At 53.0% G+C, this 13,416-nt stretch overlaps 2 protein-coding genes across 3 annotated transcripts in view; one reads left to right on the top strand and one right to left on the bottom strand.

Moving 5' to 3' along the window:
* FPGS (folylpolyglutamate synthase) overlaps positions 1 to 13,416 on the bottom strand; it is a 30,365-nt gene that overhangs the window by 1,717 nt on the left and 15,232 nt on the right. The window lies entirely within an intron of this gene.
* ENG (endoglin) overlaps positions 1 to 13,416 on the top strand; it is a 41,029-nt gene that overhangs the window by 24,788 nt on the left and 2,825 nt on the right. Inside the window, exons 3-13 of the mRNA XM_030817868.1 lie at positions 1,508 to 1,648; positions 4,648 to 4,810; positions 5,282 to 5,323; positions 5,488 to 5,653; positions 5,951 to 6,077; positions 6,334 to 6,508; positions 6,855 to 6,997; positions 11,205 to 11,342; positions 11,581 to 11,619; positions 12,438 to 12,554; positions 12,893 to 13,150. Coding sequence (XP_030673728.1) covers positions 1,508 to 1,648; positions 4,648 to 4,810; positions 5,282 to 5,323; positions 5,488 to 5,653; positions 5,951 to 6,077; positions 6,334 to 6,508; positions 6,855 to 6,997; positions 11,205 to 11,342; positions 11,581 to 11,619; positions 12,438 to 12,554; positions 12,893 to 13,150 — 1,509 coding nt within the window. The remainder of the gene's footprint in view (positions 1 to 1,507; positions 1,649 to 4,647; positions 4,811 to 5,281; positions 5,324 to 5,487; positions 5,654 to 5,950; positions 6,078 to 6,333; positions 6,509 to 6,854; positions 6,998 to 11,204; positions 11,343 to 11,580; positions 11,620 to 12,437; positions 12,555 to 12,892; positions 13,151 to 13,416) is intronic.

Here is a 13,416-nt window from a genome sequence, read left to right as displayed (position 1 = left end):
TGTTATAAAAACATTCTAGGCCGGGCGCGGTGGCTCATGCCTGTAATCCTAGCACTTTGGGAGGCCGAGGCGGGCGGATCACAAGGTCAAGAGATCGAGACCATCCTGGCCAACATGGTGAAACCCCGTCTCTATTTAAAAAAGTATAAAAATTAGCTGGGTGTGGTGGCGGGCGCCTGTAGTCCCAGCATACTTGGGAGGCTGAGGCAGGAGAATCGCTTGAACCTGGGAGGTGGAGGTTGCAGTGAGCCGAGATCACGCCATTGCACTCCAGCCTGGGTGACAGAGCGAGATGCCGTCTCAAAAAAAAAAAAAAAAAAAAAAAAATTCTAAATGTATACACCATTGAACAATTAAAAATTTTAATGCAGTGGGTACGTCTCAAGACATAAATGATTTCAACTTCACATTCTTATATCAAAATAATGGCATTATACCAAAAACAACCCCCCAGGATTTTAGTACTTTAAAATGGTAAGACAAGCAGGAATACTGCAAACTGGGAGAGTAATTGTGACTGTCTCATGTGGGCTGGAAGCAGAGCTGTCACTCAGGGACAGCAGTAAAGGTGGTGGGGACGATGGGGCAGGGGATGGCTGCCTCTACGCACAGGACGCTCCCTAAGGCCCAGTACACAACAGGTTCTCATTCGATCCTTGATGGATGAAGTTCAGGCTCATCCCCTTTTTTTTTTTTTTTTTTTTTTTTTTTTTTTGAGACGGAGCTTCATTCTTGTTGCCGAGGCTGGAGTGCAATGGCACAATCTCAGCTCACTGTAACCTCTACCTCCTGGCTTCAAGAGATTCTCCTGCCTCAGCCTCCCAAGTAGCTGGACACCACCCCACCTGGCTAATTTTTTGTATTTTTAGTAAAGACGGGGTTTCACCATGTTGGACAGGCTAGTCTCGAACTCCTGACCTCAGGTGATCCACCTGCCTCAGCCTCCCAGAGTGCTGAGATTACAGATGTGAACCACCGTACCCAGCCTTTTTTAAGATGGAGTCTCACTCTGTTGCCCAGGCTAGAATGCAGTGGTACCATCTCAGCTCAATGCCACCTCTGCCCCCAGGGTTCAAGCAATTCTTGTGTCTCAGCCTCCCGAGTAGCTGAGATTATAGGTGCCCACCACCACGCCTGGCTAATTTTTGTATTTTTAGTACAGATGGGGTTTCACCATGTTGGTCAGGCTGGTCTTGAACTCCTGACCTCAGGTGATCCGCCCACCTCAGCTTCCCAAAGTGTTGGGATTACAGACGTGAGCCACCGCGCCCAGCCTAATTTTTTTTCTCTCTTCAGATTTGTCAGGTTTACCTCCTTCATTTGTTTAGTGTGAATTCCCTGAGGATGGCCAGAGGGCCAGGCACTACCCTGGGCACTGGGAGGTGAGGGTGGACAGAGCGGGCAAGGAGAGTGGAGTGGAAGCATCCAAATCATCACTGCCTATCTGGGTGGCACAACCTATACAAATCTGACTGGACTGTGTGTGTCTCTCCTCTGTGTCCCCCAGGGACCGTCACAGCTGGAGCTGACTCTCCAGGCATCCAAGCAAAATGGCACCCGGCCCCGAGAGGTGCTTCTGGTCCTCAATGTAAACAGCAGTGTCTTCCTGCATCTCCAGGCCCTGGGAATCCCACTGCACTTGGCCTACGTGAGTGTGTTCCCTCCAACCCCAGGCTGAGGCTCTGGCCATGGGAGGTCCCTGCTGTCCATCTCTGTGGGTCAGGGTCTCCCACCCCAGTGGCCCGGCCCTGCTTCTCCCTTTCATCCTGACATTATTCACCAGGGTCCTGCCTGGTGAATCCAATGGCCTCTACCAGAGAGAACCCAGAGGGCAGCAGGACTACAGTAAAGAGTCTAGACCAAGAGGTGGGAGTCAGGTTGATGTGCAGCCCTGGCCAACTCTGATCCTCTGCATAGCCTCAGTTTGCCTCTCTGTCCAGTGGGACAACTGAACTCAATATTTTATATGATAATCTTTTCATTGTCTTTGAAAAACTTACACGACATATATTTGAAAATATTTAAAGACAGAAGAAAAGGGCCAGGAGAAAACCTAACAATGTGTTAACAGTGGTTATGGCTGGGAAGTGGGATTAGGAGAGACATTTAGTTGGTTCTTCACACTTTGTTTGCAAGAGTTGCTCTAAATGGATTTGGCCTATTTTGGAGAAAAAAATATTTTTAAAAAACTCAAGTTTTCAGGTCAGCTGTGGATTTGGGAAAAAAAATTAAAAACAAACAACCAAAAGCCTCAAGTTTTAAAAGTGTTAGATATATCCACCAGAGAGAGGAGGTCAGGGAGCTGGGACCCACTGCCAGAGGGCAGGGCTGGAGGAGGTGGGGTGGCTTGCCAGCACTGCCTCCTCCATGTGGAATGTCTGGGAGGTGGCCCCCAGATGTGAGCAGCTGTTGTTGACAACAGAGACGGCAGAGGGCAGGAAGGGGAGAACCCGGCGGGGAGAGCAAAGATAGCAAAGGGGAGAGAGGCATAGAAAGAAACATGCCCATTGAGGGAGGGAGGCAGGCTTGAGCGAAGTTGGGCGTGGGGGACAGGGGAGAAGCTTCCGGACTGGTGACAGGGACAGCACAGAGACAGTCAGACACGACCAAGCTAGCATGCCAAAGTCCTAGGAGGGAGGGGGTCAAATCCAACCACCAGGGCCAAGAGGATTTGACTCCTTGCAGCCCATCCCTCGGCCGCCCAAAAGGGGAATCGAGGTCCCAGAGGGGGCGTGGCCTTTGCCATGGATCCTCCCCCTTCCCGATCTGAGTCCAGGCAGCCCAGGGTGAGGCAGGAACATGAAACGCGCCCGCCAGTCGGAAGGTCGCAGCAGCCGCCGGCTCTGACCTCGGCTGCACCGCCTTCCTCCTGGGGCCGCGCTGCTTCCCAAGCGGGCTCCCTGGGGCCAGTGGCCAGAGGGGACAAAGAGGCCAAGGCGCGGCCTCGGTGCCGGACCCAGTGCCAGGCGACCAACAGACGTCGTGCCCTGCTGTATCCCCATTTTACAGGGGATGACTCAAGGATCAGATCCCTTTCCCAACCCAGCTGTAAAGCCAGTGTCCCAGCCCTTTCCCATTCCGTGGGCTGGGTTCCTCACCCAAGGTGCCCATCACTTTGCCCCCTTGTTGAATCCCTGCAGAGAAGGTATCTGCTTCCTTCTAGATGGGCCATTCTAGGGTGTCTTGTCTACTGTTGCCATCTGGCAATCCTCAATATCTAGCTTGGGCCAGGTGACCTGGCTTATGTCTGTAATCCCAACACTTTGGTAAGCCGAGGCAGGAGGGTCTCCTTTTTTTTTTTTTTTTTTTTTTGAGATCCACTCTTGTTGCCCAGGCTGGAGTGCAATGGCCCCATCTCGCCTCACTGCAACCTTCGCCTCCTGGGTTCAAGTAATTCTCCTGCCTCAGCCTCCCGAGTAGCTGGGATTACAGGCACCTGCCACCACCCCCACCTAATTTTTTGTATTTTTAGTAGAGACAGGGTTTCATACCATGTTGGTTAGGCTGGTCTTGAACTCCTGACCTCAGGGGATCCACCCGCCTCGGCCTCCCAAAGTGCTGGTTTACAGGCGTGAGCCACCGTGCCTGGCCAGGAGGGTCTCTTGAGGCCAGGAGTTGGAGACCAGCCTGGGCAACATAGTGAGACCCTCATCTCTAAAAAATAACAATAAAAAATATTTTTAAATCCAACCCGAAGCCCTTTTGCCCTTCTGCTGCTGCTGCTTCATTCAGCTCAATGCCCCTGGCTTTGGAGACTATACACTAAGGAGCTCAGTCAGTGGCCCCAACAGCTTCCTCTAAATCCTTCAGCTTTCCAGAGTCACTCCTCCAGGAAGTCTTCCCTGTCTGCTTTCCTCCTCACCCCCGACCCCCATTTCTTCTGAGGCAATGGCAGGGTAGGCAGTGAGATGCTGGAGCCACCCAGATTCCCCATCCCTGTCCAACCAGGAGATCTGTCTGGCTCCTTTGTTTCTTATTAAATAAAATTCTGTCTTCTATTGCTTCAAATGACTTGATGCATGTCTAGTTTCTGAATGGTAATATCCCCTAGGGCAGGGACCACTGATTATCTGTCTTTAATTCATTAATTCATTCATCCATCCCTTTCTTCTTTCCTCCCTTTCTTCCCATAGGCAGGGAGCACCCACCACATGCTGGGTGTCAGGGTGACGCTGGCGTGTCAGGATCCTGTGACGGGCCCAGGGCCCAGCGCAAAGTCAGACAAATATTTCTCAGTGCGTACTGTGTGTCAAGCACTGTGCAAGGATGGGCAAGGTAGACGTTGCCCCTGTGGACCCTCAGAGTGTAGGGAGATCCAGAGCCTCAGGGTGTAGGGAAAGACAGCCGCATGATGGCATAGATGTGGGTTGAATGAGAACAGCTCTGGAGGGGTGGGTGATGTTTGGACAGGTGGATGAACAAGGTGGTGTGTTCATCTGGCCCCCCAGGTATGGAAGGGAGAAGGGGCTGATCTGACTGCTAGGGGGCTCTGGGCTGACTGCAGATCCACCAGCCAGCATTCTCAGCTCTGGCCTCTTTCTCTCAGCCAATGGGCTGACTCCACAAATTAACTTCCTGACCTCCTACATGGGATGGAGAGGGCACAGGGCCAGGAACAGCGTGCTGAGCCTCCACATGTCTCCCCAGAATTCCAGCCTGGTCACCTTCCAAGAGCCCCCAGGAGTCAACACTACAGAGCTGCCATCCTTCCCCAAGACCCAGATCCTCGAGTGGGCAGCTGAGAGGGGCCCCATCACCTCTGCTGCCGAGCTGAATGACCCTCAGAGCATCCTCCTCCGACTGGGCCAAGGTCAGTTTCCCCAGCAACCTCTCTGGGCTCACGACACTGCTCCGGAGGAATCTGAGCTCCTCTGGCCCACACCTCAAACTTGGGCACCAAGAGTGCAAGATGGGACATGATGTGCCACAGTTCACATACCACAAGCCAGGGCTGCCTTGGGACAGTGATGGCTCCTCCACCAAATATCAGATTGAAACGTGAAATATGCCAGTTTTTGACCTAAAAAAACCCCAGCATTTTCATATGATTTATTGTGCATCTACTATGTGCCAAAGCCCTATTATGCTAGGCACTTGGGGACACTTTGGGGACACACTCAGGCCCTGCCCTCCTGAAGCTGATACTGTGATGAGGGAGGTGACAATAAACATGTACATGTACACAGATAAATCTATAATCTCAGGTCTTGCTGGGTGGTTTCGGGGCGGCAGCTTAATGTGTGTCATGGGCTCATCCCTTATGTTAACCCTGTGTTGACAGATGAAACGGAGGCCCGGGTACTTGCACAGGGTCACTTGGCAGGTAAGTGGTGGAAGGGAAGTTCGAACCTAGGTCCTCTGACGCCTCTCCCCCTCTGCAGCACTGTCCTGCCTGCCCCACCACTACCTTTGGCTGTGGGTGAGGGTGGGGCTCTGTTAGGTGCAGGGCTGCTGGGTGAAGGGACTGAGGTGCGCGTGTCTCTGCAGCCCAGGGGTCACTGTCCTTCTGCATGCTGGAAGCCAGCCAGGACATGGGCCGCACACTCGAGTGGCGGCCGCGTACTCCAGCCTTGGTCCGGGGCTGCCGCTTGGAAGGCGTGGCCGGCCACAAGGAGGCGCACATCCTGAGGGTCCTGCCGGGCCACTCGGCTGGGTATGGGTCTCGCCCCACCCCTGACACTAGTCCCCACCCCGAGAGACCCCCCTCCACCCCCCGCCCCCCCTCCGGTCCCAGCCCCAGCCCCGCGAGAGCAGTCGCCTTCCCCTACTCTAGGCTACGCCCCCTAGGGGCCCCTTCCCTTTGGGCACAAGCCTGGCCCCAGTCCCATCCCTATCCCATAGACCCACACCTGGCCAGGTAAGAGTGCAGCCGCCGCCCACCCGACGCCAGGCCTCGCTCCCCGCCTGGCTTGTCCGCTTCAGTGTTCCATCCGCGTCTGTCTCCCCGCAGGCCCCAGACGGTGACGGTGAAGGTAGAACTGAGCTGTGCACCTGGGGATCTCGATGCTGTCCTCATCCTGCAGGGTCCCCCCTACGTGTCCTGGCTCATCGACGCCAACCACAACATGCAGATCTGGGTGAGTTTTGCGCAGCTCCTGGGACACAAAACCCAAACTCCCAACCTCTGGATCAGGGAAGTTTCCTGGAAAGGTGAACCCCCGAGCTGAGTTGAAGGACAAATCACCTATGCCCATACGTGAGGGAAGGGGCCAGGCAGAGGATGCAGCAGGAGTGGGGACACAGCAGGACCCAGGCCTGGCATAACCCTGGCTGGCCTGCTGTGGCACAGACTGTGTCCATGGCCCCCTGTTCTGCCTCTCTCCCCACCATTAGACCACTGGAGAATACTCCTTCAAGATCTTTCCAGAGAAAAACATTCGTGGCTTCAAGCTCCCAGACACACCTCAAGGCCTCCTGGGGGAGGCCCGGATGCTCAATGCCAGCGTTGTGGCATCCTTCGTGGAGCTACCGCTGGCCAGCGTTGTCTCACTTCGCGCCTCCAGCTGCGGTGAGCACCCTTCCCCTGCCCTTCCCTTCCCTTCCCCTCCCTTGGATCAGTGGCCACACTGTTGGTGAAGCACCTCTGTGTGAGCTTGGGCAAGGTACATCAGCCTCTCTGAGCCTCATTTTTCTCATCTGCACGTGGGAACAATGGGAGTAGCTAATCATAGAAGAGCCTGAGAATTGCTTGAAACCAGGAGACGGAGGTTGCAATGAGCCGAGATCGTGCCACTGCACTCCAGCCCGGGTAACAGAGCAAAACTCTGTCTCAAAAAAAAAAGAAAAAAGCCTGGTGTGGGCGCCCTGTGATCACACAGTGACCATCTGCCTGGCCTGCCTCTGCTACCCCACAGGTGGTAGTCTGCAGACCTCACCCGCACCGATCCAGACCACTCCTCCCAAGGACACTTGCAGCCCGGAGCTGCTCATGTCCCTGATCCAGACAAAGTGTGCCGATGACGCCATGACCCTGGTACTAAAGAAAGAGCTTGTTGCGGTAAGGGAACTCCTGCCCCTCTGGCTCAGGATGACATGGACATCTCGTTCCTCCCCTAGCCCAAGACTCTTGGGGTCCTAGCCCAGGCAGGGGGGCAAGTCACATCCCTCTGCAAGCCTTAGTTTTCCCACTTGTATAATGGAATTTATAATGGTACCTACCACGTGGTGAGAATTAAAGGCGGTCTGACAGGCCGATCACGTGGCACAGTAAGATGTGGTACATAGTAAGTGCTTGGTAAATAATGCCAGCACTAGGTAGTTGTCATTATTAATCCTAAATGCTCCCTGAGCTGGCTGGTCACTTAGCAGAATACCTACGCAGGCCGGGCATGGTGGTTCAAGCCTGTAATCTCAGCACTTTGGGAGGCCAAGATGAGCAGATCACTTGAGGTCAGGAGTTCAAGACCAGCCTGGCCACCATGGTGAAACCCTGTCTTTACTAAAATACAAAAATTAGCCAGAGGTGATGGGACACACCTGTAGTCCCAGCTACTTGGGAGGCTGAGGCACAAGAATCGCTTGAACCCAGGAGGCAGAAACTGTAGTGAGCCGAGATCACACCACTACACTTCAGCCTGGGCAAGAGTGAGACTCTGTCTTGAAAAAAAAGAAAAAAAAAAGCCGGGCGCGGTGGCTTACGCCTGTAATCCCAGCACTTTGGGAGGCCGAGGCGGGTGGATCACAAGGTCAGGAGATCGAGACCATCCTGGCTAACACAGTGAAACCCCGTCTCTACTAAAAATACAAAAAATTATCCGGGTGTGGTGGCGGGCGCCTGTAGTCCCAGCTACTCAGGAGGCTGAGGCAGGAGAATGGCGTGAACCCAGGAGGTGGAGCTTGCAGTGAGCTGAGATCGCGCCACTGCACTCCAGCTTGGGCGAGAGAGAGAGACTCCATCTCAAAAAAAAAAAAAAAAAAAAAAAAAAAAAAAAAGCCTATACAATATGATCACTGCCTGGTTGACAAACAAATATATTTGTTATAAAAGTAACACATGATGAATACAAAATATTAGCCAGGCGTGGTGGTGGGCACCTGTAGTCCCAGCTACTTGGGAGGCTGAGGCAGGAGAATGGCCTGAACCCGGGAGGCGGAGCTTGCAGTGAGCCAAGATCATGCCACTGCACTCCAGCCTGGGCGACAGAGTGAGACTCGTCTCAAAATAACACGTGCTGGCCAGGCACAGTGGCTCACACCTGTAACCCTAGCGCTTTGGAGGCCAAGGCAGGCAGATTGCCGGAGCTCAGGAGTTTGAGACCAGCCTGGGGCAACACGGTGAAACCCCATCTCTACTAAAATAGAAAAAATTAGCCGGACGTGGTGGTTTTATGTCTGTAATCCCAGCTACTCAGTAGGCTGAGGCAGGAGAATCACTTGAACCCGGTAGAGGGAGATTGCAGTGAGCTGAGATTGCGCCACTGCACTCCAGCCTGGGCGACAGTGAGACTGCGTTTCAAACAAACAAACAAAAAACATGCTTTAAAAAATATGTGCAAATTAGAAAATCTTAATCTTCTGACCCAAAGACAATGGCTGCCAACATTTTGGTGTGCTTCTTTCTGGAGTGTTTTCTCTGTGTATTTCTTATATTGATGTAATCATAAGGGATGTGTTCATTTGTCTCTTGCTATTTCACTTAATGTATTTTTAGAGCTTTGACAGCTGTACCTAATATCATGTTTAATAAGCACATATTATTCCATCATATTGACATGCTATAATTAACTCCTCTTCCCTTGTTACACATTTAAGTTGTTTCCAACTCTGTAGTATTATAAATATGCAAAAAATGTCATTGTGCGTGAAACATTACTTCATATAGGATTATTTTCTCAGGATAGATTTCCACATTAGTGGAATTACTGAGTCAAAATGAATGAAGTTTCAATACCTGTTGCCAACCCACTTTCCCAAAGATGATTTTAATTTTCACTGCTGATTTATGAGAACACCTCAACCTCTTCTCTCTCTCCAGACTATAATTCAAAAAAAGAAAAGAAAAACCTTTGCCAGTGTGGAAAGAGGCACATGGCATTCCATTCTTGTTTTAGTTAATAATTCTCTGGTTAGTAGTGAGTGTGGGCTTGGCTCCATGTGAGTGATGAGAACCTCAGTCTCTTTATCATTGAGGCTTCGTACTTTTCTTGATGATTTTTATAAGTTTTAATTAAAAAAAGGTTGCCCCTTTGGCCACCACTTCCCTTGATTTGCTGTAATTCTTTCCATTTTGGCTACAGTGGTTTTTCTTTTCTTTTTTCTTTTTTTTTTTTTTTTTGAGACAGAGTCTTGCTCTGTCACCCAGGCTGGAGTTCAGTGGTACGATCTCGGCTCACTGCAACCTCTACCTCCCAGGTTCAAGTGATTCTCCTGCCTCAGCCTCCTGAGTAGATGGGAATACAGGCATGCGCCACCACGCCTGGCTACTTTTTTTTTTTTTTAGACAGTCTCACACTATTGCCTGGGCTGGAGTACAATGGCACAATCTCGTCTCACTGCAACCTCTTCCTCCTGGGTTCAAGCAATTCTCCTGCCTCAGCCTCCTGAGTAGCTGGGATTACAGGTGCCCACCACCACTCGGCTTATTTTTTGTATTTTTTTTTAGCAGAGATGGGGTTTCACTATGTTGGCCAGGCTGGTCTCAAACTCGTGACCTTGTGATCCACCCAGCTCGGCCTCCCAAAGTGCTGAGATTACAGGCGTGAATCAGGTGCCTGGCCCGCAGCCTAGCTACTTTTTTGTATTTTTAGTAGAGATGGGATTTCACCATATTGGCCAGGCTGGTCTCGAACTTCTGACCTCAGGTGATCTGCCTACCTCAGCCTCCTAAAGTGCTGGGATTACAGGCTTGAGCCACTGCAACTGGCCTTCTTTTTCTTGTTTTAGAGACGAGGTCTCGCTCTGTCACCAAGGCTGGAGTGCAATGATGCGATCTCGGCTCACTGCAGCCTCCTCCTCCCAGGTTCAAGCGATTCTTGTGCCTCAGCCTTCCCAGTAGCTGGGACTATGGGCGTGTGCCACCACACCTGGCTAATTTTTATAATTTCAGTAGAGTCGGGTTTCACTATGTTGGCTAGGCAGGTCTCGAACTTCTGGCCTCATGTGATCTGCCTGCCTCCACCTTCCAAAGTGCTGGGATTACAGGCGTGAGCCACCACGCCCGGCCTTGAAGGAATATTTTTAATTTTAATAGTTCTGTATTTATTTTGATAGATATGAGAAGAAAATTTGGCCAGGCGCGGTGGCTCACGCCTGTAATCCCAGCACTTTGGGAGGCCGGGGTGGGTGGATCACGAGGTCAGGAGATCGAGACCATCCTGGCTAACACGGTGAAACCCCGTCTCTACTAAAAATACAAAAAATTAGCTGAGCGTGGTGGCGGGTGCCTGTAGTCCCAGCTACTCAGGAGGCTGAGACAGAAGAATGGCGTGAACCTGGGAGGCAGAGCTTGCAGTGAGCCGAGATTACACCACTGCACTCCAGCCTGGGCGACAGAGTGAGACTCCGTCCCCCCGCCAACCAAAAAAAAAAAAAAAGAAGAAAATTTATGATCCGACAGCTATTATTGCTTAGGACAAGGCTTAGTGCAAAAGCGAGCAAGTTCAAGAAGTCTTAAGTGGGCCAGGCATGGTGGCTCATGCCTGTAATCCCAGCACTTTGGGAGGCCAAGGCAGGTGGATCACCTGAGGTCAGGAGTTCAAGACTAGCCTGGCCAGCATGGTGAAACCCCGTCTCTACTAAAAATACAAAAAAATGGCCGGGTACAGTGGCTCACACCTGTAATCCCTGCACTGGGAGGCCGAGGCAGGTGGATCACCTGAGGTCAGGAGTTTGAGACCAGCCTGGCCAACACGGTGAAACCCTATCTCTACTAAAAATACAAAAAATTAGCCGGGCATGGTGGCATGTGCCTGTAATCCCAGCAACTCAGGAGGCCAAGGCAGGAGAATCGCTTTAACCCAGGTGGTGGAGGTTGCAGTGAGCCGAGATTGAGCCACTGCACCTGGGCAAAAAGAGTGAGACTCTGTCTCAAAGAAAAAGTTTTAAGTGGTGTAGGATGATGACATCTAACAAAAATGAAGAGGGAGCAGGGCAGGGGAATGGCTGTGACTTGGGACCCCTGGGTTGTGGTCATTCCTTGGTGCTGGAGTGTGGCAGGCCACAGAGATCCCAGTGCCTCCTGATGGTGCCCCTCTCTTCCAACCCAGCATTTGAAGTGCACCATCACGGGCCTGACCTTCTGGGACTCCAGCTGTGAGGCCGAGGACAGGGGTGACAAGTTTGTCTTGCGCAGCGCTTACTCCAGCTGTGGCATGCAAGTGTCAGCAAGTATGATCAGCAATGAGGTAAGAGCTGGGGCCAAAATGGTATCAGGACCAGCCTGGTTGGTGCCCCGTCAAGTGCCTCCCTGATCCCCCCCAGGGCGGAGGTGTGTTTGGGAGAGCAGGGTACAGGGGCTCAACACAAGACAAGCTTGGCCATTGGCTGGCTCAGTCTCCCCATCTGCAAAAATGGGTGTATGGGGTGGGATACCCTCTGGGGTCCTTTCTGGCTCTGACCAGCTCCCTGGCTTTATCCTCGCAGGCGGTGGTCAATATCCTGTCGAGCTCATCGCCACAGCGGGTGAGATGGACAGTCACGTGCTAACCCACCTGGCCCAGGGGCTGCTGCTGGGCCGGGGCCTCTTCCTGGCTTGGGAGGGAGCTTGAGAGGCCTCGGGAAACTCCTGGCAAGCCATGTGGCTGGCAAGCCATGTGGCTGGCATGCCTCGGTCTCCCCTTCTGTAGGACCGGAGCAGGACTGCTGAGGGTGACGCTCTCAGTCTCTCAAGTCAGAGGGCTTAGCACATACTGGCTGTGTGGCCTTGGGCAAGTCACTTTAGTTTTCTGGGCCCAAAGGTGGCCTAAGAAAGGACTCTGCACCACAGGGTGCTTCTGGGCAGCCAATGAGGTGCTGTGTGGAAGCTCTTCACACAGCCTGGCAGCTGGTGCCTCCTTGATAAATGTTAGTTTAAAAAAAAAAATGGGCCGCGCAGTGGCTCACACCTGTAATCCCAGCACTTTGGGAGGCCGAGGCAGGCAGATCACGAGGTCGAGAGATTGAGACCATCCTGGCTAACATGGTGAAACCCCGTCTCCACTAAAAATACAAAAATTAGCTGGGCGTGGTGGCAGGCGCCTGTAATCCCAGCTACTCAGGAGGCTGAGGTAGGAGAATGGCATGAACCCGGGAGGCGGAGCTTGCAGTGAGCCGAGATCGCACCACTGCACTGCAGCCTGGGTGACAGAGCGAGACTCCGTCTCAAAGAAAAAAAAAAAAAAAAAGATGAGGAAGAGAGTCAGGCAACTCCACAGGGCCATGACGCCTGTTCCTCCCCACACCCCTTGCCCTTCTGGCTGATGCTGCCAGACTGACCAAGTCTCCCTCCCGTCCTCCCCCAGAAAAAGGTGCACTGCCTCAACATGGACAGCCTCTCTTTCCAGCTGGGCCTCTACCTCAGCCCACACTTCCTCCAGGCCTCCAACACCATTGAGCCGGGGCAGCAGAGCTTTGTGCAGGTACCTGGCATGCCTGTCACCCCTCAGGCCTCCCAGCTCCTGGAACTTCCTCTCCGCCTTTCTTCCCACCATGACTCCAGAGGAGATAAGAATCCCAGAGTCAGGAGGGAGACAGCCTGGGTGCATGGGAGAGGGAGAGACAGAGAAGGCATTGCTCAGGGATGCTGACAAGGATGTGGCCCTGTCCTCCTCCTCTGCCCCAGACAGATCCGTGTCTTTCCTTCCACCGTGAGGACTCACGGGTGGGAACTCTTAATTCTAGCCGGTATTTCAAGGCAGCAGGTGGGGTGGGGTGAAGAGCAGCTGCCCATGCCGCGTGGCCCTACCTACCCATGCAGGTCAGAGTGTCCCCATCCATCTCCGAGTTCCTGCTCCAGCTAGACAGCTGCCACCTGGACTTGGGGCCTGAGGGAGGCACCGTGGAACTCATCCAGGGCCGGGCGGCCAAGGGCAACTGTGTGAACCTGCTGTCCCCAAGCCCCGAGGGCGACCCGCGCTTCAGCTTCCTCCTCCACTTCTACACAGTACCCATACCCAAAACCGGCACCCTCAGCTGCACTGTAGCCCTGCGTCCCAAGACCGGGTCTCAAGACCAGGTGAGTGGGGCCTGGGCCGGCCCCAGCTTCAAGTGGGAGCTTCCAGGTCTGTGGTTTGTAGGAAGGGACATGGCAGCCCACAGGGATGTGGGGCCAGCTGGTGAGGGGCGGAGCCTTAGTCAGGCATGTGGCCTGGCAGTCTGGCTGCCAGCAGCACTTTCTGCCACCTGAGAGCTTTCTGGTGGGACTGCTGTGTCTGGGGCACTGGCAGACTATGCAGCTGCAACTGTCCATCTATCCATCCATCTATCCTTCCACTTATTCAC

Source organism: Nomascus leucogenys, chromosome 8 (assembly GCF_006542625.1).
Source record: "Nomascus leucogenys isolate Asia chromosome 8, Asia_NLE_v1, whole genome shotgun sequence".
NCBI classification, from domain to species: Eukaryota; Metazoa; Chordata; class Mammalia; order Primates; family Hylobatidae; genus Nomascus; species Nomascus leucogenys.
This window is presented reverse-complemented; position numbering and strand designations above follow the sequence as displayed.